At 39.2% G+C, this 25,348-nt stretch overlaps 1 protein-coding gene across 1 annotated transcript in view; it reads right to left on the bottom strand.

Moving 5' to 3' along the window:
• ankrd50 (ankyrin repeat domain 50) overlaps positions 1-25,348 on the bottom strand; it is a 108,671-nt gene that overhangs the window by 64,102 nt on the left and 19,221 nt on the right. Inside the window, exon 2 of the mRNA XM_073042816.1 lies at positions 1,909-2,138. Within this exon, the coding sequence (XP_072898917.1) occupies positions 1,909-2,138 (230 nt within the window). The remainder of the gene's footprint in view (positions 1-1,908; positions 2,139-25,348) is intronic.

Here is a 25,348-nt window from a genome sequence, read left to right as displayed (position 1 = left end):
ATTCTGATGGGATTGTATTACAGTCCCTCCCCCTACATGAGGAAGTGCCATACTGGCACTGTGTTGGACAAAGAAACTGGTCGGGTGACTAATCTTTTACTTGGAAAATAGTTAGGGAACAGTGAATGTAACTCCTTAAATTTTAAGATATCTATAGATGAGGATAAGTATGGGCATTGTATGAATCTTGTAGAACAATACTGTAGAGCACAGGAAATTACATGAGTGTTAGGCTGTAACTGAAAAAGTTAAATGCGAACTGTTGTTTTTAGCCTAGTTTGCATCTGACATGTGTAGGGGTATTCAAAAACCAAATGCACATTGTAGAGAACAGTATGGAAGGAAAGACGAAAATAGCGAGGTAAGGGAACCCTGAATGTCAAGGAGGTTGGTAAATTTAGTCAAGAAATAAAAGAAAACATAAAAAAGGTTTAAAAGCTAAAATCAAGCAGAGCCTTTGAGGATTATAAAGAAACCAGAAAAATAAATATCAAAAAGGCATTAGGAAAACCAACTTGTGCTCATGTACAGAATGAACTTGGGGTCCAAGTCCATAGCTCCCTGATGGTGGGTACACAGGTTGATAGGATGGGAAAGAAAGCACATGGCACCCTTCCTTTTATTTATCGAAGACCTAAATTCAGGAGGTGGCAAGTTATGTTGCAGCTTTATAAAACTCTAAGTTATGCCCCATTAAAGGAAGGATGTTGGAGACAGTGAAGAAGAGTTTTACCAAGATGCTGCCTAGACTGAAGGCGAGCAAACTTGCTTTGTGTTTTCTGGAGCGGTAGAGGCTGAGAGGATATCGGATAATAGTTTATAAGATTATTAGAGGCATTAGATAGAGAAGACAGCCAGTACCTTTTCCCCCAGGGTGAAAAGTCTAATATAAGAGGGCACACATTTAAGCTGAAAGAGAGTAAATTCTAAGGAGATATGCAGATCAAGTTTTTTGGTGGGTACTTGGAATGCACAGCCTGTGGTGAGGTAGAGGCAAATATAACTGCTCCTAGAATGTGCAGAAAATGCAAGGATATGGTTATTGTGCAGGAGGAGGATGACATTAACTGGACATTTGATTACTAATTTAATTGTTTTGGCACAAGATTGTGGGCCAAACGGCTATTTCCTGTGCTGTAATGTTTTATTTTCCTGACCTGGACAAGTGGAAACATGAACATTATTGTTAATTATATAGGGTAATGTTTGTGACCGTTAATGGAAACATTGACATTATCCCAAAAATTCCATGTCAAAGTAAATTGTAATAAGTATTATTATATTTTTACAACTATGCTTCCAATTGCACTTCTTATTTATTCATTGTTAGTATAAATACACTAATGCACTTGTTCTTTTTCTCGTATGTAGAAATGCACTGTTCCAGCACAACTTCATGTGTCATTCCTTTCACTTGCTTGATACACATTGCCACAGGGCAACAAAATGTTTTGTCTTCTAAATTATTTCACCTATAAAGGTATGTTGTTCAATACAAGAAAGGCAACTTGGGCTGGAATTTAAAATTGTAACTTTTCAAAGAGTAATCCAATAAATGGTTTCCACCGCCAACTCAAATTCAAAACACTGGTAAATTGTGATCTACTTGAAACATTCAAAGTACAAAGTCCACCAACCACACTAGTTCAACAAGGTGTTTATCATTTTAAAATAGATAGTATATACACACACCAATAATTTCTTTCTCTTTACACTTGTGTAATGAAGAATGACAATAAACAATCTTGAATCTTGAAGGAGGAAACCTATGTAATTCCAAAGGGAAGTCTAACTGGCATATTACAATCATACAACACATTTAAGGCTATTTCAAGATAATTCACACTGGCACACAACACTAATGAGGTCTATATTATTAGCAGGAATGGGCAAGAAAAACAAGCTCACCTGTGAACATTTTTGTCACCATTTTACTTTGTCTTCTGGCAGAGCAGACAAGCATCAGCCACGGTGGGAAAAACTCATGATGAGATGCTAGAAGCTCTGCAATAGTCCGTGTCAAGCCTGTTGGCTTTTGCTCTCCTTCAACATAATTGCAGCCTTCATCAACAGAGTCCACAACAATAAAGAGATTCTGCTGAGGAGGTTTTATTCCCAAAAGTGGTAAGAGTACACACCTGAAATAAGGAGACATGAGAAATGTTATACTCAATGCCGATGTCCATCACTAAGTGCAAAATCAAAACATTTATATATTTTTCACTAGTACATCTGAAGCATAAAAAAAAATTATCCCTTTAAAAGTTGTTCCAACATAGCACAGCTACATTTTAAGTTTAAAGACAAAATGGCACATCTTGGGTAGGTGCCTTTACCTTAGTGTAAACATTTGAATTCTGTTACGTATGCATAGGTATATTTAATTTAGAATTAGTATCTCACAAATTAGTGAAAATTCTGCATTTGAATACCTTACAAATAATTTCAAATTCCTATGGAGAAGACTCAAGCAAGTTCACATTATTGGTAAATTTTCTCCCAAGAAAATTAGACACCTCAACTTGAATGTTATGGGTAAGGCAAATAATTAATTTATATATCTACCAAAATGGATGAACCCATGTGTTGCCTGGGTTCTGATGGATGAAGCTTTATCAACCTGAAACATCGGCTCTTCTTTTCTATCCCTCCCCCTCCCCCTGAAGCCACAGGACCTACTAAGTACTTCAGCTTCTTCTGCTTTTATTTAGCAACTACAGTATTTTACTTTCATATTGCTGTTGCACACAGATTATCTACCTTTAATGCCCTTCCCTTGGACAACATTGGTGGCGTGGCGAGGGGAGACTAGCAGCTTGGGCAACTGTCAAGTCTTCCATAAAAAAAACAAACCTTGCCCAGGCTTGCGCCCTGGAAACTTTCCAAGGTGCAAATCCATGGTCTATCGAGACTAACGGAGGCCTACTACAATCTACCTTAAGGAGAGGAAATTCAGGAAGCCAATTATTTTAAAAGAAAAGGGTCACTCAATTTGTTATTAAATGTCTGTGTCATCAATGTGCATTGTCTGCGAAATTTGTTGAGGTAACTATTACAGCCCATGCCAAGTTTATGTAAAGGTTCCATTTGAGAGAACAGCGCATAAGCCAATTTCTCAATAGACTGATTCCTTTTCTATGGCTATCCATATTGCATCATTCTATCTATGAATGTAATAAATTCACTTAATCAAATATTTCCTTAACAATAACCACTTTAGAAATTGAACATGTACTGTATATAGTCATTAATGAATGCTGCTGAACATTTTTTCTATTATTACTAATTTGAAAATGCTATGGGAGAAATTGTGTAAAGTCAGATTTCCATAAGTCAGGTCATATGTAACCCAAGATGCCTGTGTATTTTAAATTCTTGCTGTTAAAGTAAAAAAAAAGAACAAATTGAAAATGAAACATTGCAACATCCTTGAAAGGACAAAAAAGTCTGGTTACTTGAAACCGTTGAATTCAATACTGGGTCCAGAGGGCTGCAATATGACCATATGAATGATGAAGAACTGTTCCTTGAGTGTATTGTAGACATTTTAGTACAATGTAGGTAGGCAAAGGAGACAGGAAATAGTGGAAATGAGCTGGAGAATTAATGTGACAGGCAAATGGAATCTCAGAGTCACTCTTGTGGACTGAATGGAGATGTTCTGTAAAGCATTCGCCCAATCTGCAATGGAAGGGAGACCATATTCTGAGCAGTGAAAACAGATAAACTAGGGATGTAAATGTTGCTTCATCTGGATGGACTGTTTCATCCAGTGACCTAAACAGTTTTCTTTGTTCTATCCACCGTCCATTTTTCTGCAATTTAAAATACACTTGATTTCTTACTTTTAGATTTTATTTTTTAATTTTCTCTTCATGCATGCTGCCTGATGATGTACTGAATTTTTTTCTTTTGTTTCAGAGATGGAGATGTCATTTTGGCTCCATATAAAGACCAAAATAACACACACAAAATGCTGGTGGAACACAGCAGGCCAGGCAGCATCTATAGGGAGAAGCACTGTCGACGTTTCGGGCCGAGACCCTTTGTCAGGACAGTCATGGTACCCAATCCATCCCACATGTTAAAACAAAGGCATAAAATAATAAACATTTATTTTTAAAAAACCTATAAATTTGTTACTCTTAGGTCATCAAGTCAAACAACATAAACCATCCTCACCAACCACTACATAATAACATTTAACTTTCAGATGCATCTCCAGTATTAAGTTTACTTTAATTGTTTATGGTTGATATTCTACAAATAACAACTTTTGAAATATATCTTTTATGATTATTTAAAGAAATGCAGTTGGTGAAATAATAAAAATAGAGAGGTAACAGATATTAGACCTTGGATGTAAATTTTAAAAAAGGATGATTGAATACTCAATCAAAACCAGATTCCTTAAAAGGTTCCTTATGAAGAAAAGGATGAGGTAATTAGTTTGACAATTCTAGGTATTAATACCAAAGTTCTCGAAGGCTTTGCTTGGTGAGCCAGAATCCTGAAAACACAGAAGACCATTGCTAAAGAAGAGAGAATTCGCAAATTTGTTGATTTAGGATAAATTGGGTCACAGAAAGATTTACAGACAAAAACAAAGAACTTAACTTTCATGCATTTGGGGAATTGAAAGTCATTGCAGGTATCTACATGGTTCATGATGTTAATAGAGTTAATGAACAACAACAGAAAAATTAATTTTTTCATGTCAACAACTCTCACCATGAGTGGATGGACATTTGGATGCAAATCAAATTGAATTTATAAAGCCAATATCATGGTAGCATTAATTTAGGAAACCAATAAGGAAATTGTAAAAAAAAATCTGTGAGATAAAACTTTAGAGGAGAATTAATGATCTAGGAAATGGAGAGGTGATACCATTTCAGACCTAGAAATTGAGTTTGGCGGCAGGTGGAGATAGAAGTGAATGTCATTAGTTAATTTGTGGACGTCGATCTACATTTGTGGTTGACAGTGGAATGGGGCTAATAAGAAGTAGAATTGCAGGCACAGGCAGTGGAGGGCAATGATGTGCTTTAAGGAGATGATTACATGCAGGTGATAAGAATCATTGCTGTAGAGGCAGAGACTGAAGAGAGCTGTATCATAGGTGGTAACAAATCAGCATGCAGAGGGGAAATTGAAAATTTGGCCAAGTGCTGTCATAATAACAACCTGTCCCTCAATATCAGCAAAACCAAGGAACTGATTGTAGATCTCAGGAGAGGAAATCCTGAGGTCCATGAGCCAGTAATCACCAGAGGAGCTGAGGTGGAAATGGTTAGTAACTTCAAATTCCTGGGTGTCACTATCTCAGAGGGTTTGTCCTGGGACCATCGTATAAATGTAATTGCAAAGAAAGCACGACACCGCCTCTACTTTCTTAGGAGTCTGCGGAGATTTGGCATGCCATAAAAAACCCTGGCAGGCTTCTATAGATGTGTGGTGGAAAGTGTATTGACTGGCTGCATTACGGCCTGGTATGGGAACACCAATGCCTTTTAAGTAGAAAATCCTAGAAAAGGTAGTGGATATGGCCCAGTACATCACGGATAAAGCACTCTCAACCACTGAGCACATTTACATGAAACACTGCCATAGAAAAGCAGCATCTATCATAAAGATCCTCACCACCCACGGCATACTCTTTTCTCACTGCTGCCATCAGATAGAAAGTAGAAGTAGAAGTCCTCAGGACTTGCACCACCAGATTCAAGAACAGTTATTATCCCTCAGCCATCATACTCTTGAAGAAGAGAATAATTACACTCATTCTATTTCTGGTGTTTCCACAACCAATAATCTCACTTTAAGGACTCTTTATCTCGTTATTTCAGGGTCTTGTTACTTATTGCTATATGTTTATATTTCCATTTGTATAGTTTGTTGTTCGTTGATCCTGTTACTGTTCTATAGATGTGCTGAGTATGCAAGCAGGGAAAAGTGTCTCAGGGTTGTACGTGGTGATATGTATGCACTGTGATATTAAATTTTACTTTGAACATTTTTGAACTTTGAATGCATTTGCCAAAGCAAGAATCCAACCACTATTAGGTCAAACTAAAAGCTAGAAAATGGACAAAAAGTGATGTAGATGCACAGTATAGTCATTCATTGCACATTGCATAGTCACTGTTAAGGAAAGCAATTTGAAATAAGGCACCACAGCTCTAATTAGAGAGATTTCCTGGGAAGTAAAGGCATTTTAACTCACAGAATGTTACAGTATTTTGGCAGAAATTTATTGGTGATACTTATACATGAAATTGAGGAAAATGATAAAAGTAAGAAATTCACATAGTTACAGATGGAGTAGCAAAGAGAGCCAATATACGTGTTTTTCCAGAAACTACTATAAGCACATCATTCTGTGCTAAAAATTCCATAACTGTCAAACTGCTTTGTATATCACTAAATTTCATAATGTTTTTGAAAAATCAATGTAAGTAAAAAGGCAGATCTTCTATTAGCAGGCTATGGCTGCACTGATGGTCTCCTCCATCCAACAGGTCTTTTGTGGTCTTCCCAACTCTCAGGCATACGCAAAGGCAGGCCTATTCAAATGAATACAAGTCATTGGCTGCCAAGAAAAAGTAGTGTCTTTTGTTATTAAAATTAGTTACAGGTCTTCAATTAATTGAAGCACATATTTCATAGTGCTTTGAATGTAATTTTTCTATAATATCTTTACTTATTTTTTCAGGAAAGAAAATGTTTCAATATTTGACATTTGCAGTCAATACTACTGACTGCAAATGTCAAATATTGAAACATTTTCAGCTGATGAGTCAGAGGATATGGGCTTACAAGTTGCCAAGGCAGTTCTGTGAGTGCAATTGGACATCTGAGTCAAAGCAGCCCCTATACTGAGCTGGGTTCCCAGAGGCAAGTTGGAACAAATAGCAAGGCACAGTAGCATACAGACAATGATCTTGCAGCAATGAATGATTACTTTCAAGGATTATGACACAGTTCTTCCAGTATTTGAGAACATTACTGGTTTAGGGTTTTGTGTCCTATGACACAAGTAAAAGGAATGCAGATTGTAACCCCTTAGAATTCCACATAAATGATTTATGTTCACTAAAGTATGTTGATAAATAAACAATCATTCAAATCAGTTTTCAGGAAATTATGCAGAAGTTGAAAATAAACATTTTTATATTGCTTATTTCAGAATCAGAATCAAAATCTGGCATATCATCACTGACATGTTGTGAAATGAGTTGTTTTGGGGCAGTAATAAGGTACAATGCATAAAAATTACTGTAAGTTACAATAAAAATATGAAAATAAATAGTGAGCTGCTGCTCAGAAACCATTCAGAAGTCTGATGGCAGAAGGGAAGAGTCTGTTTCTAAAACAAAGAGTGTGTGCCTTCAGGCTTCTACACATCCTTCTTAATGGCAGCAATAAGAGGGCAGTTCCTGGATAGTGATGGTCCCCAATGATGGATTCTTGCCTTCTTGATGCACTGCCTTTTGAAATTATCCTCAGTGATGGAGAAGTTAGTGCCCATGATGGAGCTGATCCACAATCTGAACTACTTATACTGCACTGAATAAATACATTTTCCATAAGAACTATATGCACAGGAGGAAGTAGGTAATATTTATAAACAAAATGTTGATGTGTTCTGTCCAAGGCAGTCTAACCATCAATCCTACTAAAATACCTCATTGAAGCTACAGTGTAATTAATATATACATACACAACGCTGGAAGAACTCGGCAGGTCAGGCAGCATCCGTGAGAAAAGAGTAGCCAACGTTTCGGGCCGAGACGTTGGCTACTCTTTTCTCACGGATGCTGCCTGACCTGCCGAGTTCTTCCAGCGTTGTGTACGTATTCTTTGATCCACAGCATTTGCAGTTGTATTTTAGAGTAATTAATATGGCCCCTCAAAACAAATCTCCATCAATAAAATGTTGGCTAATCTTTTATATCAGTGTTACTTACCTATACTAGAGCTTATGCATCAATTCCTTTAATATTCAAACATTTACTGATTCCCATGCTGAATATACCCAGAAATAAACCTCCAGAGCTCCCTTATGTTGATATTTCCAAAAATGTAATAACTTCTGGATAAAGAAATTTCTTCCCAAATCGGTTCTAACCAATTACTTTTGAGACCTGATAAATATCTTGCATGCATATACATTATTAAACCCCACAGAAAGTCATACAGCATATAAGCAAGCCACTTAGCCAACTGAGTTGATGTCATTCATCTGCACCCAGTTGCACCAATCCCATGTAATTTTCCCCACATCTCCATCAACTCCCTCCTGATTCTTTCCCTTGTCTACAAGCTAGTGGAAATATACAATGGTAAATTAACTTACCAAACCACACATCTTTGGGACATGAAAGGAAACCCTGCAATCATATGGAGAAGGTAGCAACCCCACACCATCAACACCAGAGATCGCAATTGAACCTGTATCATTGGAGCTCTGAGGCAGCAGCACCTCTCCTTATTCTGTTACTATGCTTATCTCCCATTCTTCTGAATTTTAGAGAGTAGAGATCCTGTTTGATTACGGTAATATCTCTTCATAGGACAACCCCTCTATCTCAAAAATCAATATTCTGAATCTCAGTTGCACTCCCACAATTGCAGGTATGTATTTCCTTTGGTAGAGAACCATACCTGTGCACAGAACTCTAGCTGTGATCTCACCAGGAATCAATGTGATTACAGCAAGATGTATTTATTCATATATTCCAAACCTCTAGAAATAAAGTCAAAGGACTGCTTGCCTTCCTGTTTGCCAGGTCTATTTTGTGATTTGTATAAAGATCTCCCAGGTCCCAATAAAAACCAACAATTTGAAGCTCTGACCATTATACTGCTTTTCCTATTTTTCCACTGAAGGGAATGGCTTCACATTTTTCTACTTTACATTGTGTCTTTAATCACTTAAATATTTTATTTGCATTACATAAGTCTTTTTATGTCTTCTTCTAATCTCATACTAATCTGAGATTTACACTTACATGAGGTAGTGCTTTGAGAGGTTGATGATAAATCAACTCCTGCCTGAGAAGCAACTACCCTCACAATGGTTCAACAGCAGATGCCACTTCATTGGCTTGTCACTCAACCCTGGAACATCTGGACAGTGAAGATGCAATACATCAGGATTCTCTTCATCACTAGAGCAGCATTCAATACTATCATCCCCTCAAAACTTATCAAAAACCTTCACCTTAACCTCAATATCTCCTTGTGCAATGGATCCTCGAATTCCTCACTTGCAGACCCCAATCAGTTTGTATTACCAGCAACATCGGCTCCACAATCTCCAGCAGGACCGATGCACCTTAAGGACGTGTGCTTAGTCCCCTGCTCTACTTACCTTATATCTATGACTGTGAGACCAAGCACAGTTTCAACCTCATATTTAAATTTGCTGATGACACCACTGTCACTGGCCGAATTAAACGTGGAGACAAATCAGCATATAGGAAGGAGATTGAAAATCAGGCTGCGTGGTACCACAACAATAACCTATCACTCAATATCAGCAAGATCAAGGAGCTAATTATTGACTTTTGAAGGAGGAAATCAAGGGTCCATGAGCCAGTTCTTCTTGGGATCCGAGGTGGAGAGGGCAGCAACCTTAAATTCCTCAGTGTTAACGTTTCAGAGGTTCTGTCCTGGGTCCAGTATGTAAATGCCATTACGAAGAAAGTACGGCAGCGCCTCTACTTCCTTAGAAGTTTGTGTTGATTCCTCTCAGTTTTTCTTATGAGGGAAATAAAAGGCACACAGACTTCAAAGTTACTGATAGAAGGATTAATGTAGAGATAGGTGAAGCTTTTCCACCAGAGATTGGAAAGGGTTTGAAAATTTCATTTGGAAGGTTGGTGGAAGTACAAACACACATATTTCAAATATATCTGGGTGGATGCAAACCTCCTAGGCTATAGATCACAAGGAATAAAGTGAAAATATGCCTAATAGCTTTTTCAGCCAGTATCATCATGATGAACTGACTAACCTTCTGTATTAAAGTATTCCATGATTCCATGCAGAGGCTAAGAGCAAAATAATATATTTCATAACGCAACATACAAATCTCCAGCAGTAAAATTTTCTGCCGTCTGCAAAAAATTGAATAAATATTCAATGATAATAAATTCATGCAAGATACAGCAGACATTTGGTCTTGCCACTAATATTAGGGAAGATTTGTTACTATAAATAAATAGATGCAAATGCAGTGACTATGTAGGGAAAAAAGATTTTACAAGGAAGCTAACTTGCACAGGGAGTGAAAAACTAACTTTCACTGAAATGTTTGCTTTTACTCTCGAATCTGATAAGCACATTCCACTACAGAAATAAAAAAGAACCATAGATTTAATTAGATTTCTGATACAATCTATTTCTATAGAAAATTATAAATCTTTAAGTACCAAATATGCAATCCACTTGTCAAAGTTCCATTCTGTTCTTTCCAGAAAAATTCTTATGTTTTGAAAATAAAACAAGAACAATACTGAATAAGCTAACACCTTAATTAAAAGATATGCTTTCAGTATTGTACTTGTTTTTCATATTAGCTATGTCAATGACAAGGAGATCTTCAGTTTTTCAGCAAATTGAAGCACCTTAAAGGCTGATTTATACTTGTGTGTTGCGTTGACGCTGTAGGTAATGCGTACCCTACAACGTAGGGTGACGTGCACCTCTCCAGAAAAGTTACTCACATGTTGCGGCAACGCAGACCGCAACAACTGTGATTGGTCCACTTGGTAGCATCGCATTTCCTCCTATGCATTTCCGGTTGCTTCTTCTCCGCCACGTCTGTAGGCTGTGCGTACACCGATGCGAAATAGATGAACCAAATCATCAAATCTACCTGCTTACATGAGAAAATGTTTGAAATGCATTTCCTTGTCCATGTCTCTCACAAAGAAACTCAACACAGTGGCATAAAAACCCCACCGCCAACTAGAGTTTTGGCGCACACCAACGCATGCTCGTTACGGCGTAGCCCGTACGCACAAGTATAAATCAGCCTTAAGTGATAAGCTGTTCTTTAAAACTTTAATACTTCCTACCAATTTAGTGTGCATCTGGACAAAAAGCAAGTGAAGTTCTAGATTTTGTCTCTATTTTTGCTAACTCAGCTCAAACAAGAATGATATGGATCTAATAAACTATCAACTCACATTGTGAGAAGGAAGGTGGGAAGGAAAAGCTAAAAGGCTATAGACTGTATTTATCCAGCATTTCTTTTGAAATGTTTGCATAAAGATATCGCAAAAATGCAATCCAACTCCATTGTGATGATCTTGCCAAAAAATATACTTCCAACAGAAACAACTCCACCAGGGAAAGTGTAATAGATTTAATTAACATTGAGACCAAGGGACAAAACAACTCCACCAGGGAAAGTGTAATAGATTTAATTAACATTGAGACCAAGGGACAAAACGATTCTTGAGAAAGCGTACTATTTGTACTAGTTTACATGTATCCTATCAATATCTCACTATATCTTGGCCCAGTTTTGCTCAGCTAAAACATGAACTGTTCCAACAGAACAAAACATGTGATTAGTTTTGATTTTGTTGATCCTTTTCTGTACAGGATGAAACCACCCACTATTTAACATCAATTGTTCAGCTTCAGGCAAAAATGGCTGGTGTGAAAAAAAAGGATAAATCTGCCTTGCTCAGTAGGATTAGGATAAGTATTGGTAATGCAGGGATTAGGGCACGTATTTCATATCAAAGTTGATTACTTATAATTTCTTTCCTTCATTCACTTTCCAGTTTCACCTTGCTAATTTTAAAAACTTCATTCTGACATCATTAACTAACATCTATCTGTTCAGATACTGTATCGAATATTTTTGTTTATACAGTCAATACAACAGGATATGCAACTTAAAATACATAAATTCTAACCTGATAAATACAAAAAATTTATCTGATTTTTCTTTCAGAAAAGGAATCTAATACAGGGGTTTACTATTTCCATTGTGTTTCTCTTTCAACATTCAGTGCGATTATAGAAACAAAAAACCAAGACATTTTATACCAAACTGATAAAACCATAGAAACTTCATTTACAACACAGACAAGTAGTTTAAGAATGTGTTTGCACAAACAATGGAATTCTCCATATTGATTGCTGGATCTTATGCTCTGAGCATAGATTTTTTGGTTTCGCTTTTTGTTCCATTTGCGGAAGTTTTATCAGTTACATTGGACAGCATTTGTTTTTATTTTTGAAGGTGTTGTTTCCTCAGTATATTTGTTTTTGTTTATGATACCACTTAAAGCTGAATGCAAATTTAATTTCAGACTACCTCTATCACATGGGAATTTGGAGAAAGAAGAAATTTATTTTTATTGAATATAATGCACTTAATTGCATAACTGTGCTGTCACTTTCAACTAACCTAAAATGTTTTGTTAATGATTTTCGTTTTTACTCAGAGTCTGAAGCTTCTCGCTTAAGTGTCCACCAATAATCAGCCAACATTGATGAATTCCAGTTGCCTGATACAGTTTCTTCATGATTGCAATGTCCTTTCACCATGCTTATCACTGACAGTGCCAAAATTTGCAGGGAAGAACTGTTGCACTTCATGGTTTTGTATGTTTGAAGCACATTGTCCACCAGCTGCATGTAGTTTGGTGCTCTATAGCTGCTAAGAAAATATTCAACAATATCCTTGAATGCCTTCCATGTGATTTTCTCCGGTCCCACTAGAAGTTCTTTGAATTAATTGTCATTGATGATCTGTTTGATTTGTGGACCAATAAAAATGCCTTCCTTATTCTTGGTGTCAGTCATTCTGGGAAAAATCTGTCTCAAATATTGAATTCCTTCACAGAAATGCTTGTGCCTGGTGACAGCAGATTTCATCCTTGCAGCCTTGAACCGATTAATTTTGATTTTGCCTTTGACAAATTATGTCTCTGACCAAACACGAGGAAATCTGCAGATGCTGGAAATTCAAACAACACACACAAAATGCTGGTGGAACACAGCAGGCCAGGCAGCATCTATAGGAAGAAGCACTGTCGATGTTTCGGGCCAAAACCCTTTGTCAGGGCTAACTGAAAGAAAAGATAGTAAAGATAGTAAGAGATTTGAAAGCGGGGGGGGGGGGGGGGAAGGAATGCGAAATGATAGAAGACCGGAGGGGGTGGGGTGAAGCTAAGAGTTGGAAAGGTGATTGGCAAAAGGGATACAGAGCTGGAGAAGGGAAAGGATCATGGGCAGAAGGCCTAGGGAGAAAGAAAGGGGGAAGGGGAGCACCAGAGGGAGATGGAGAACAGGCAGAGTGATGGGCAGAGACAGAACAAAAAGGGGGGGAATAGATAAATCGGAGATGGGGTAAGGAGGGGAGGAGGGGCATTAACGGAAGTTAGAGAAGTCGATGTTTATGTCATCAGGTTGGAGGCTACCCAGATGGTATATAAGGTGTTGTTCCTCCAACCTGAGTGTGGCTTCATCTTGAGAGTAGAGGAGGCCATGGATAGACATATCAGAATGGGAATGGGACGTGGAATTAAAATGTGTGGCCACTGGGAGATGCGCTCTGTCCACCAGAGAAAGCGTCCCAGAGTGTCAAACCTAGACCTATGGAATAGAGCAAACCAAGAGCCCATTGTATTCCAGATAAGGAGGAGGAAGTGGAGATGGGTCGGCCACACCTTGAGGAAGAGCCAGTCGAATGTCACTCGACAATCACTCGAATGGAATCCACAAGGGAAGAGAAGAAGAGGTTGCCCAAAGCAAACCTGGAGGCATAGGCTTTTGGATGAACTGAAAGCCGCCGGTCAAACTTGGGAGACTGCAAAAACATCTGCTAGAGATCGCAGGAAGTGGAGGACTTTTGTTGAGGCCCTATGCTCCATAAGGAGCGAAAAGGATTAAAGAAAGAGTTACCAGGGGAGGCTCACTTAACATAAAGGGTTCAAAATCGGTACCAGTAACAGTGATGTTTTCCATTCCTGGCTCATGCATCATGGGATCTTTGTCTGCCTCCTCTAGTCTCCATATTTCTAGTGGCTTCGGTTCTAGAAGACTGTTATGTGTGGCACAGGGCACATCACTGAAGAGAGATTGGTCATTCAATGGATTTCCTGTTTTTAAGCAGAGAATCCAGATTCATTGGTCAGACAGAAGTAGCAGTCTGTCACATGAGCCTTCTGCTCTCTCTTGCCATATCATCAGGACGGGCAAAGGCATTGACTTCCAAGTAACTCTGAACACAGCTCTAAGATTGACGGCGCATTTTGCGCAACAAAAGTGAGGAGCCCATTTTTACACCAAGAGTTCATAGGCTTTCTTAACAAGAGGAGTCATGCTCCATATTTGAGATTTAAGCATATACTCGCCACAAATATAACAGGAAGTATTGCGGCTGTTGCAATATTGGCGAGACTTTTTGCAAATCGTCCTGAAAATCAATGACTTTTTTTTATAATGAGTACACCCAAAATGCTATGCGTATAGCGTATGTGTATCAATGTGACCGCAAACCAATATACATGTAAATGCAATACACAGAATGGTGTGTGTGTAATGTTTTCATAGCCTTTCTAAAACCTGTCCTGCCATGCAGCATCTGCCCTGCCCAAGCATGCCCAGGGATGCCTGGACTAGATAAAAGACTTTTCAGTCTACATTGTAGGCAACTTTTGAATTGATCTGAATTATGAATTGAAATAACAAATATAGATGATTTCAAGAAAAAATGGTGTGTGATAAGAGAAATTCCATGGTGATTTTTATGATCAGCAGCCCAAAATCTGTAAGTTACACCCAGCAGTATTCAGGAAGAAAAATGTGTTCAGTATTATTAATCAAAACATTTATGTCTCACAGACCAATTATTTGTGTTGATTTTATATTACTTCAGTGGTTCTAACAGGTGTTGGTACGCTATTCATTAATTCATTTATAGGGCAATGCAAATTCCAAACACTTTTACCAATACAAAATTTTCCCATGATTTACAGACATACCATACAGCTTTCATGTTTTACAACTGAACATACAGAATTCTAGAGCAGTGTACTCGTGTGTGTAAAACCTTGGAGAAAAGCAGACCTCATTTGGAAACAAAATTGAAAGAAAGTAGCTGTGTATCATTCTTTCTACTAGATTCAGAAATTCTATATTTATGAACTTTTATTTGATCCTGTTCTGAATACTGCCAAATCAATTTTCTCTTCCTCAGCAGCACATGTGTTAACTCAAATAAAACTACTTGAGTAATGTAAACAAACTCACAGCCAGTTAACCCTATGCCATTGCTATGATAGTGCAATCAATTCACTGAGTACATTTAAGTACACGTGAACTATCTGGTAAAGCACTTACGTAACTTACTTGACTGTAGACAAGGACAAGTGTGGACTCTGACTTGATCATAATCAAGTCAAACCTTCTCATCCTTTAGAATATCTACAATCAAAATTAATCTCCTGGTTTCTATATAGATCTTGCCTTTTAGATAACTATCTTTTTTGTAAATTGTGTGAGTTCTACTTTGAGAGGTATACTGTATTCTAAAAAAAAATTCATATACTGTAAAGAAATAAAATAAGAAAAATATTCAGTTCTTTTGCTTCCATTTATATTACAGTGCCACCAGCAGGAAACCTACACAACAGCTGCTTGAGATATTCCTGAAAACTCTTAATAACTTATTGATCAAAAAAAAGAGTAGATGTCAAGAGATCTGAAACAAACACTGAAATTGCTGGAAACACATAGCAGATCAGATAGCATTTGTCGAAGGAGAAGCTGTTAGTATTTTTGATCTGGACTCTAGTCAAATGTTCATAAGTTCTAAGGATTCCAGAACACAATATGTTAAACGCTTGTCCTTTGGGTGGTGCCTGACCTGCCTTGAGCTTTCAGCATTTTCTGTTTTCTTTCATGATCTGTTGCCATTATGACAAATTCTATTTTGGAATAATTCTGGAAAAATCATTCAAATGTGGGATATCTTTACTTTCTTCAAAGATTAATGAGATTTGGCATGTCACTGAATACTTAACAAACTTTTACAGGTATACTGTTTAAAGTGTCCTGATTGTATGCATCATGATCTGGTTTGGCAATATAAATACACAGGAGTACAAGCAGCAGCAAAAGTAGTGAACTTGGCCCAATATCACAGGCACATCCTCTCTCCCACAGTCAATAGTATCTACATGAGATTCTGCCTTAAGACAGCATCTATCATCAATCGAATTTACTTTATTTCTTACATCCTTCACATACATAAGGAGTAAAAATCTTTATGTTACGTCTCCATCTAAATGTGCAATGTGCAGTCATAGTAATTAACAATAAATAGAACAGTCGATGTAATATAGAGTACACTCAAGTCAGCGTAAGTTCATCAGTTTGATGGCCTGGTGGAAGAAGCTCTCTTGGAGCCTGTTGGTCCTGGCTTTTATGCAGTGGTACCGTTTCCTGGATGGTAGCAGCTGGAAGAGATTGTGGTTGGGATGGCTTGGGTTCCCAATGATCCTATGGGCCCTCTTTTATACACCTGTCTTTGTAAATGTCCTGAATCATGGGAAGTTCACAACTACAGATGCACTGGGCTGTTTGCACCACTCTCTGCAGAGTTCTGTGATTAAGGGAGGTACAGTTCCCATACCAGGTAGTGATGCAGCCAGTCAGGATGCTCTCAATTGTGCCCCTGTAGAAAGTTCTTAGGATTTGGGGGCCCATACCAAACTTCCTGAACCATCTGAGGTGAAAGAGGCGCTGTTGTGCCTTTTTCACCACAGAGCTGGTGTGTACAGAACACGAGGTCCTCAGTGATGTGGATGCCGAGGAACTTGAAGCTGCATACCCTCTCAACCCCAGATCCATTGATGTCAATAAGGGTTAGCCCATCTCCATTCCTCCTGTAATCCACAAACAGCACATTTGTTTTTGTGACATTGAGGGAGAGGTTGTTTTCTTGACACCACTGTGTCAGAGAGACGACTTCTTCCCTGCAGGGCATCTTGTTATTGATTGAGATAAGGCCAATCAATGTAGTGTCATCGGCAAATTTAATTAGGAGATTGGAACTGTGGATGGCAATACAGTCATGGGTATACAGGCAGTAAAGGAGGGGAGTCAGTACACAGCCCTGAGGTATGCCTGTATTGAGAGTCAGAGGGTTGGAGGTGAGGAAGCCCACTCTTACAATCTGCTGGTGATCTGACAGGATGTCCAGGATCCAGCTGCACAAGGCAGGGTCAAGGTCGAGGTCTCTGAGCTTCTTGTCGAGCCTGGATGGAACTATGGTGTTGAATGCTGAACTGTAGTCCAAGAACAGCATTCTCACATAAGAATCCTTCTTCTCCAGATGTGTAAGGACAGTATGTAAAGCAGTGGCTATTGTGTTATCTGTCGATTGGTTGTGTCAGTAGGCGAATTGTAGGGGGTCCAGTTTGGGTGGTAGCAAAGCATTTGCTTATTATTGAGTCATTCAGGAATGTTACCTTGGTCTTTTTTGGTACAGGGCCAATGGTGCATAATTTGAAGCAGGAGGGCACTCTATAAAGTGAAGAGGGAGAGATTAAAAATGTCTGGAAACACAGTTGCCAGTTGTGCTGCGCACACCCTGAGGACTCGCCCTGGGATGCCATCCGGTCCCGCAGCCTTGTGACTGTCCACTCATTGGAAACATATGCGTACCTCAGCCTCAGAGATGACCAGGTTGCAGGTTGTAGCTGTGGCTCTCGTTGGAAACTCAGAGTTAGCGACATCGAACCGAGCGTAAAAGCGATTGAGCTCATCTGGGAGAGGCTGCGATTTGGCTTTGAAGTCTGCAATGTTATGCAGCCCTCGCCACAAGTCACGTGTGCTATTCGTTGTGAATCTTGACTCAATCTTCTCCCTATATTGTTGTTTCGCAGCCTTGATAGCTATGAGCAGATCGTAGCTGGTTTTCTTGAGCTCTAATTAATCTCCAGTGATGCAAGCTCCAGTGGTGCCGTATGTGCTGCTTGCTCCAGGGTTTCTGATTCGGGAACACCCTGACCGACTTCTGGGGGACAACATCATCAATGCACTTCTGGATGAAGCACGTGACTCCATCAGTGAACTCAGAGACATCCTCATCATGGAAAATATTCCAGTCCTGCAGCATGGAGGCTGATTGGTCAGACCAACAATGGATGGTTTTACTATGGCCGCCTCTTGTTTCAGCTTCTGCTTGTATGTCGGCAGAAGCAGGATAGAAGAGTGATCCAACTTTCCAAAAGCTGGGTGAAGGAGAGCTTTGTAAGTGTTGCAGAAGGGAGTGTAGCAGTGGTCAAGTGTGGTATTTCCATGAGCGCTCACCTGGATGTGCTGGCAAAGCTTCGGCAAGGCTTTCCTCAGCGACACTCAATTAAAGACATCGGCGATGATGAAGGCAGCATCTGGGTGTGCAATCTCCAGCATGTTGATGGTCTTGTACAGTTCCTCGAGAGCCAGATCAGTATCAGCCTGTGTTGGAATGTACACCGCTGTGATGATAACAGCCGTGAACTCCCTAGGCAGACAGTAGTGTCTGCACAGCAACACCAGGTATTCCAGGTCTGGTGAACAAAAGGATTTGAGTGCATGCACATTCTGGTGGTTGCACCAAGCATTGTTGACCATGAAGCATACCCCTCCTCCTTTACTCTTCCCAGTGAGGTTTTTCGACCTGTCTGCCTGAAACAGGGAGAAAGAACCCAGAGGGCTCGATGGCATGATCCTGGATCTCCTCCATCAGCCGGGTCTCCATGAAGCACAAACATTGCATTCCTTTGTTTCCCCACTGTTGGGAACTTCTGGCTCTCAGTCCACAAAGCCTGTTATCCAGGGACTGAACATTAGCCAGGAGTATGCTAGGGAGCAGCAGTTGATTTGCATACCGTCTCAGCCTCACCAGGAAACTGGACCTTCTCCCTTGCCTCCAGTGCTTCTTCCAAGGTAGTGGCGGTGTAAGAGATGAGTCTCCCATGGATCGCACAAGTAGGGGATCTCAGTGTAGGAAAGGCGGCACATTGTGGGTAAATGCCATTTTTCCGATGTTCAGAAGGGTCAGTCTATCATATCTGAGAGATATCAGATCAGCTACTTGAACATAAAATTCTAAGAAAATGGTAGAAATTAGTAGTAAACTGTAGATTTGGAACGGAGGTCACAACATGGGTGCCATATGCAGCACATGAACCGGGAGGTGGAAGAAGCCCACCTTCCAGCCCATGCCATTTATTTAAAGATACAGCATAGTAACAGACCCGCATAGTAACAAACCCATGCAACCCAGTTACACCCATGTGACCTATTAACCCTACTAACCCACGCATCTTTCAATGTCGGAGAAAACCTGAACACTCGGATGAAACCCACATGGTCACGGGGAGAACATTCATATTCCTTGCAGCCAGCCATGGAATTGAACCCAGGTCACTGGTGATGTAATAGCTTTAGGCTAGCCACTGAGCTACTGTGTGTGTCATTCATAATCTTTTTGCAACTATCATCGAGCAGGAGGTACAGATCACCACCAGGTGTAAGAATAGCTATCTCCCTTTAACCATTTGGCTCTGAAACCAAACAGCAAAACCCTAATCACTACCAGAGTATATTAGCACTTCGATCACTTTGCACTCCAATAGGCTTTATTCTAATTGTTTCTTTTTCTTAAATGTACAATTTATGTTTAAATTATGCTTTTCTTGTGAATGCTATGCATCTGATGCTATGTGCCCGTTCTATTGCTGCAACTTATTCATTGCTATGTGCTCATATATACTTGTGCACATGACAATAAACTTGATTTTGACTTTAAATGGAGAGCAGTTTTAAACTTTCTTATATTGGATATCAATGAAATAAAAATATTTACATTAGTAAGGGAAAGTGTCACTCACGTAAAGGATCAGCTAGGATTTTAATGAACAATGGAATAAGTATAAGGGAACAAGTGGCCTGCTTTCATTTATTTTATATTCAAATACATGCTTCATTTTTCCTCTGCAACATGTAAATACAGCTAATATTCTATCTTCCTACCCACCTTAACTAAAAAAAAGACTACAAACCATTTGAAAGCATTGACAATTTTCAACTATATTGCAGACATACTGGGGAATACTTACCTGTTGGTATTTTGCTCAACAAAAGCTTTAAAAATCTACTGCAAATGTGAGCCTGCATGCATTGTAACTGAGTACAAACTCACTTGATACCAAAGGTAGACTGTTCCATTAGAGTTAGCATTCAGTTCAAAATGAAAAGAATCTCTCAAATTTGCAGAAAGATGACATCTCTCAAAGTAGACTATAGATAGCAGTCTTGATAAAGGGTCTCAGCCCAATATGTTGTCTGTTTACTCTTTCCATAGATGCTGCCAGGCCTGCTGAGTTATTCCTGCATTTTGTGTGTGTTGCTTTGAATTCTAGCATCTGCAGATTTTCTCTCGTTTATAGATTGTTTTTTAAACGGCACATCAGCTTAAAAAAAATTATCACCACAAATTACTGGAAGTGATAGAATGGCAAGGTGCCAAAAGAGAATCAGGGAATCCCTGGTACCAACAACCTGTTTACTTAACCAATGAAAATGAATGACAGAGAACAGAAGCAGGAAGAGAGAAGGGAGAAGTACCAATAAGAATTAACTCTGCTATTTTTTTTAAACAAAAGTTATAATTAGATGAAGAAAAAGAAAGTAAATGTAAGAAGTTTAAATTTTTCCAATAATTTTACATCTGCCAATTCCCAGTTGTTCAATTTTTTAGGCTGGAGTCAGTGAATGGCATGATAAATGAATATAATCATTAGAAGGATTCATGTATCATTAAATACCAACACTGTTTTCTCAAGGAGTTAATTAATTTTAATAATGCCAATGTAGCAATTTCACCAAAACCCATGAACATGTCAACTGGCCCCAGTTTTTGGGAGGCTAACATTGCTGTGGCACATACTGTCTAGCAATTTGGAGAAAAGTGCGGTTCCTCACTCCTCTACACGATTTTGCTGAGTTATTTATATACTAAAAACATTGTGTGGATTAAACCAGCTGGGAATATCAGTAACTGTAGCGCTTCTCTTCCTGACGAACTTAAAGTATTCAACACAAGATTTGAACAGAAGAGGAGCGTCCCGCCCCCTCTGGATGAACCGGACCTGGTGGCATCAAGATTCATCGTCACCAAGGAAGACGTTAGAAGAGTCTTCCTGAAGATAAATCCTAGGAAGACAACAGGCCCAGATGGCGTCCCGGGACGGGTTCTCCGGGCCTGTGCAAGTGAGCTAGCTGGAGTGTTTGCTGACATCTTCAACTGCTCCCTGCTTCAGTCTAAGATCCCCTCGTGTTTTAAGAAGGCAATGATAATCCCGGTGCCGAAGAAAAGCAAGGTGGCATGCCTGAATGACTACCGACCTGTGGCTCTAACATCAATTGCTCGGAAGTGCTTCGAGCGATTGGTTATGGCACACATCAACCATAACCTACCGGTCAACCTCGACGCTTTGCATTTGCCTACCGGAGCAACAAGTCAACGGCAGAAGCCATCTCTCTGGCACTACATTCCTCCTTAGAACACCTGGAGAATAAAGACGCATATGTAAGGCTCCTTTTCATTGACTACAGCTCTGCCTTTAATACTATCATTCCAAATAAACTGATTCCTAAGCTCTGGAACCTGGGTCTTAGCACTCAGATCTCCAGGTGGATCTTCAGCTTCCTCACAGACAGGACTCAGGCTGTAAAAATAGGGGACAAGCGCTCCTCTACAATCACTCTGAGCACCGGTGCCCCACAAGGCTATGTACTCAGCTCCTGCTGTACTCACTGTACACCCATGATTGTGTAGCCAAGTTTCCATCAAACTCAAAATATAAGTTTGCTGATGACACCACAATTGTAGGCCATATCTTGGGTAATGATGAGTCTGAGTACAGAGAGGAAATTAAGAACCTGGTGGCATGGTGCAAAGAGAATAACCTATCCCTCAATGTCAGCAAGACAAAGGAATTGGCTGTTGTCTTCAGAAGGAGTAGCGGACCGCCCAACCCCATCTACATCGGTGGTGCGCAAGTGGAACAGGTCAAAAGCTTTAAGTTCCTCAGGATGAATATCACAAATGACCTGACTTGGTCCAACCAAGCAGAGTCCACTGCCAAGAAGGCCCACCAGCACCTTTATTTCTTGAGAAAGCTGAAGAAATTTGGCCTGTCCCCTAAAAGCCTCACTAATTTTTATAGGTGCACCATAGAAAGCACTCTTCTAGGGTGCATCACAACCTGGTATGGAAGTTGTCCTGTCCAAGACCAGAAGGAGCTGCAGAAGATCGTGAACATAGCCCAGCACATCACACAAACCAATCTTCCATCCTTGGACTCACTTTACATTGCATGCTGTCGGAGCAGTGCTGCCAGGATAATCAAGGACAAGACCCACCCAGCCAACACACTTTTAGTCCCACTTCCCTCCGGGAGAAGGTTCAGGAGCATGAAGATTCGTACGGCCAGATTTGGGAACAGCTTCTTTCCAACTGTGATAAGACTGCTGAACAGATCCTGACCTGGATCTGGGCCGTACCTTCCAAATATATGGACCTGACTTGCACTACCTTATTTTCCCTTTTCTAATTATGATTTATAATTTAAATTTTTATTATATTTACTTTGATTTGTACTTCAGGGAGCATGAAGTGCAGAAACAAATATCACTGTGATGATTGTACGCTCTAGTATCAATTGTGACAAGTAAAGTAAGTAAGCAAGCATTTTCCAGAAGATTTTATCTCAATATATTTACAATGTATGTTTAAATAATATGCCATTACTAAAATAATACCTATTAAAACACTATATTTGTGGATTAATTTGTAAAATTACAATTAGAGTTCCATATTGGATGAATTATACCAAACTTTACCAAATAAAATCAGTAAATCTTGCAAATGATTTGAGCTTGGAAGAAAATTCCTTCTGCATCATGCAGGATACACAGATCTTCACCAAGTTTGTTCAACATGAATGTACAAAAACTCTAAATATAGCAGAATAAAATTATTGTTTTAGTCAGGCACATCTATTCAAGAGTCCTCTAAAGCCCTTCTCCCAAAATTAAAATTGACCATGCAGCAAATGGCTTCCACAACCATCCAACTAATCTCATATCTCACAAGTCAAAAACAACTAAGCACTTCTATGCATCTGACCACAACCCCTCCAAATTCTGATCTCCTCTTTTCCTTTATTGTTCATTTCCTTCCCAATCATCAGATCAAATCACCATCCTCTCATGCAGGCAGTACTAAATATAAAACTTTATGGAAACTCCCTAGCATAAAAAGCCAGAGCACTAGGTGAGTTCTTTAAAAAATTATAAATAGGTGTCTCTGATTCATTTTGTTTATTAGTATATGTAAAATACTCATCTGGTCAACCACCTATCTGCTCAAGATCCCTTGCCTTCATAAGACCATAAAATATAAGAGCAGAAATAGGCCATTTGGTCCATCGAGTCTGCTCCACCATTCAATCATGGGCTGATCCAATTCTTCCAGTCATCCCCACTCCCCTGCCTTCTCCCCATACCCTATGATGCCCTGGCTAATCAGGAACCTATCTATCTCTGCCTTAAATGCATCCAATGACTTGGCCTCCACAACTGCTCATGGCAACGAATTCCATCGATTTACCACCCCCTGACTAAGTAATTTCTCCTCCTCTCTGTTCTAAATGGACGTCCTTCAATCCTGAAGTCATGCCCTCTCGTCCTAGACTCCCCAACCATGGGAAATAACTTTGCCACATCTAATCTGTTCAGGCCTTTTAACGTTCAGAATGTTTCATGTTGTTTAATGCTACCAAACACTCTTCTTTTCAAAGTGATTCCGCACAAGGACAGGGTATAGAAAGTCATCTATTCATATCTTCTGTGAAGTTCATAGCTTGTCCATTTAGATTGTTCACCCAGCGGTATCAATTAAAAACAAAAAATGTCAAATGCATCTTCAACAGCTGGATACCAGATGAATGCTACAATGATTGTTTGATCCTACCATATTTTTTATTTCTTTGTTGATAGCTTCCAACAAGTATTAAATCACCATTTATACAAAGTAAAACAAAAAAAACTACTTAACTCTTACCATCAAAGTAAGATGGTAAATCATAACCACGAGAGGTTCTTGCTCAAAATAAAACAGTAATTTGATTCCCACAAATCTCATCATCAGAAATCAATGGCCATTCACAAATAAGCATCTCGTATCAAACTACCAAAGGAATAGTATTTTACTGGCTCTGATCTTGCTACAGCAAGACAACATAATCACTTGAATTAATATGAGATCATACTGAGCTTGTTATGTCATATATTAAACACTGAGGAAATAATCTGGCTTTAAAATTTAAAAATTGCTTCCTCGTTTTTAAATGAAATGTGCCTGCTCAATCAACTTGACAATCTCACCCCTCTCATATGCCAAGATTTGACAACTTGCCAGCAGCACCCATTGGAAAAAAAAGTTCTTCTGCAGGGATCGTTGTGCATTTTTAATTTTCCATTGAGCATAGTGTGATGTAAACTTGCTTTGTACTGATCAGAAATTCTGAGATATTTTTATCTTTAAGGGTATACATTAATCTACGTACCACAGAAAAAGTAATAAACCGCAAGACCATAAGACAGAGGAGTAGAATTAGGCTATTTGAGTCTTCTCTGCTACTTTATCATGTCTAATTTATTATCCCTCTCAACCCCATTCTCCTGCCTCTTCCTCACAACCTTTGACACCCAACTAGTCAAGAACCTATCAACCTCCGCTTTAAATTTATTCAGTATCTTGGCCTCCACAGCCATTCATGGCAATGAATTCCACAGACTCATCACTTTCTGGCTTGTTCTTCTAAACCACACTCAGAGCCATTAAACACTACTAATACATTAATCCTTTCATTCCCAAAATCATTTCATGAACATCCTCTGTACCCTCTCCGATGCCAGCACTTCTTTTCTTTGAGAAGGTGATAAGGGGCCCAAAGCTACTCACATTATTCCAAGTGCAGTCTCACCAAAGCTTTACAAAGCCTTGGCATCACACCTTTGCTCCTATATTCCAGTACTCTTGAAATTAATTGCCTTTAATTGATGCCACCGGGAGAACAAAATAAATGGCCAAGCTATGAACTTGACAGAGGAGGTGGATAAATGGCTTTCAAAACCCTCACCTACTCAACCTGCAAGATGACTTTTAGTGATTCCTGCATAAAGATTTCCAAGTCCCTTTGCAGCTCTGATTGTTGAATTTTCTACCCACTCAGAAAATAGTCTACACCTTTAT

The sequence above is a fragment of the Hemitrygon akajei genome, chromosome 4 (genome assembly GCF_048418815.1).
Source record: "Hemitrygon akajei chromosome 4, sHemAka1.3, whole genome shotgun sequence".
NCBI classification, from domain to species: domain Eukaryota; kingdom Metazoa; phylum Chordata; class Chondrichthyes; order Myliobatiformes; family Dasyatidae; genus Hemitrygon; species Hemitrygon akajei.
The sequence above is the reverse complement of the archived record's forward strand: the minus strand, read 5'-3'. Positions and strand labels throughout refer to the sequence as shown.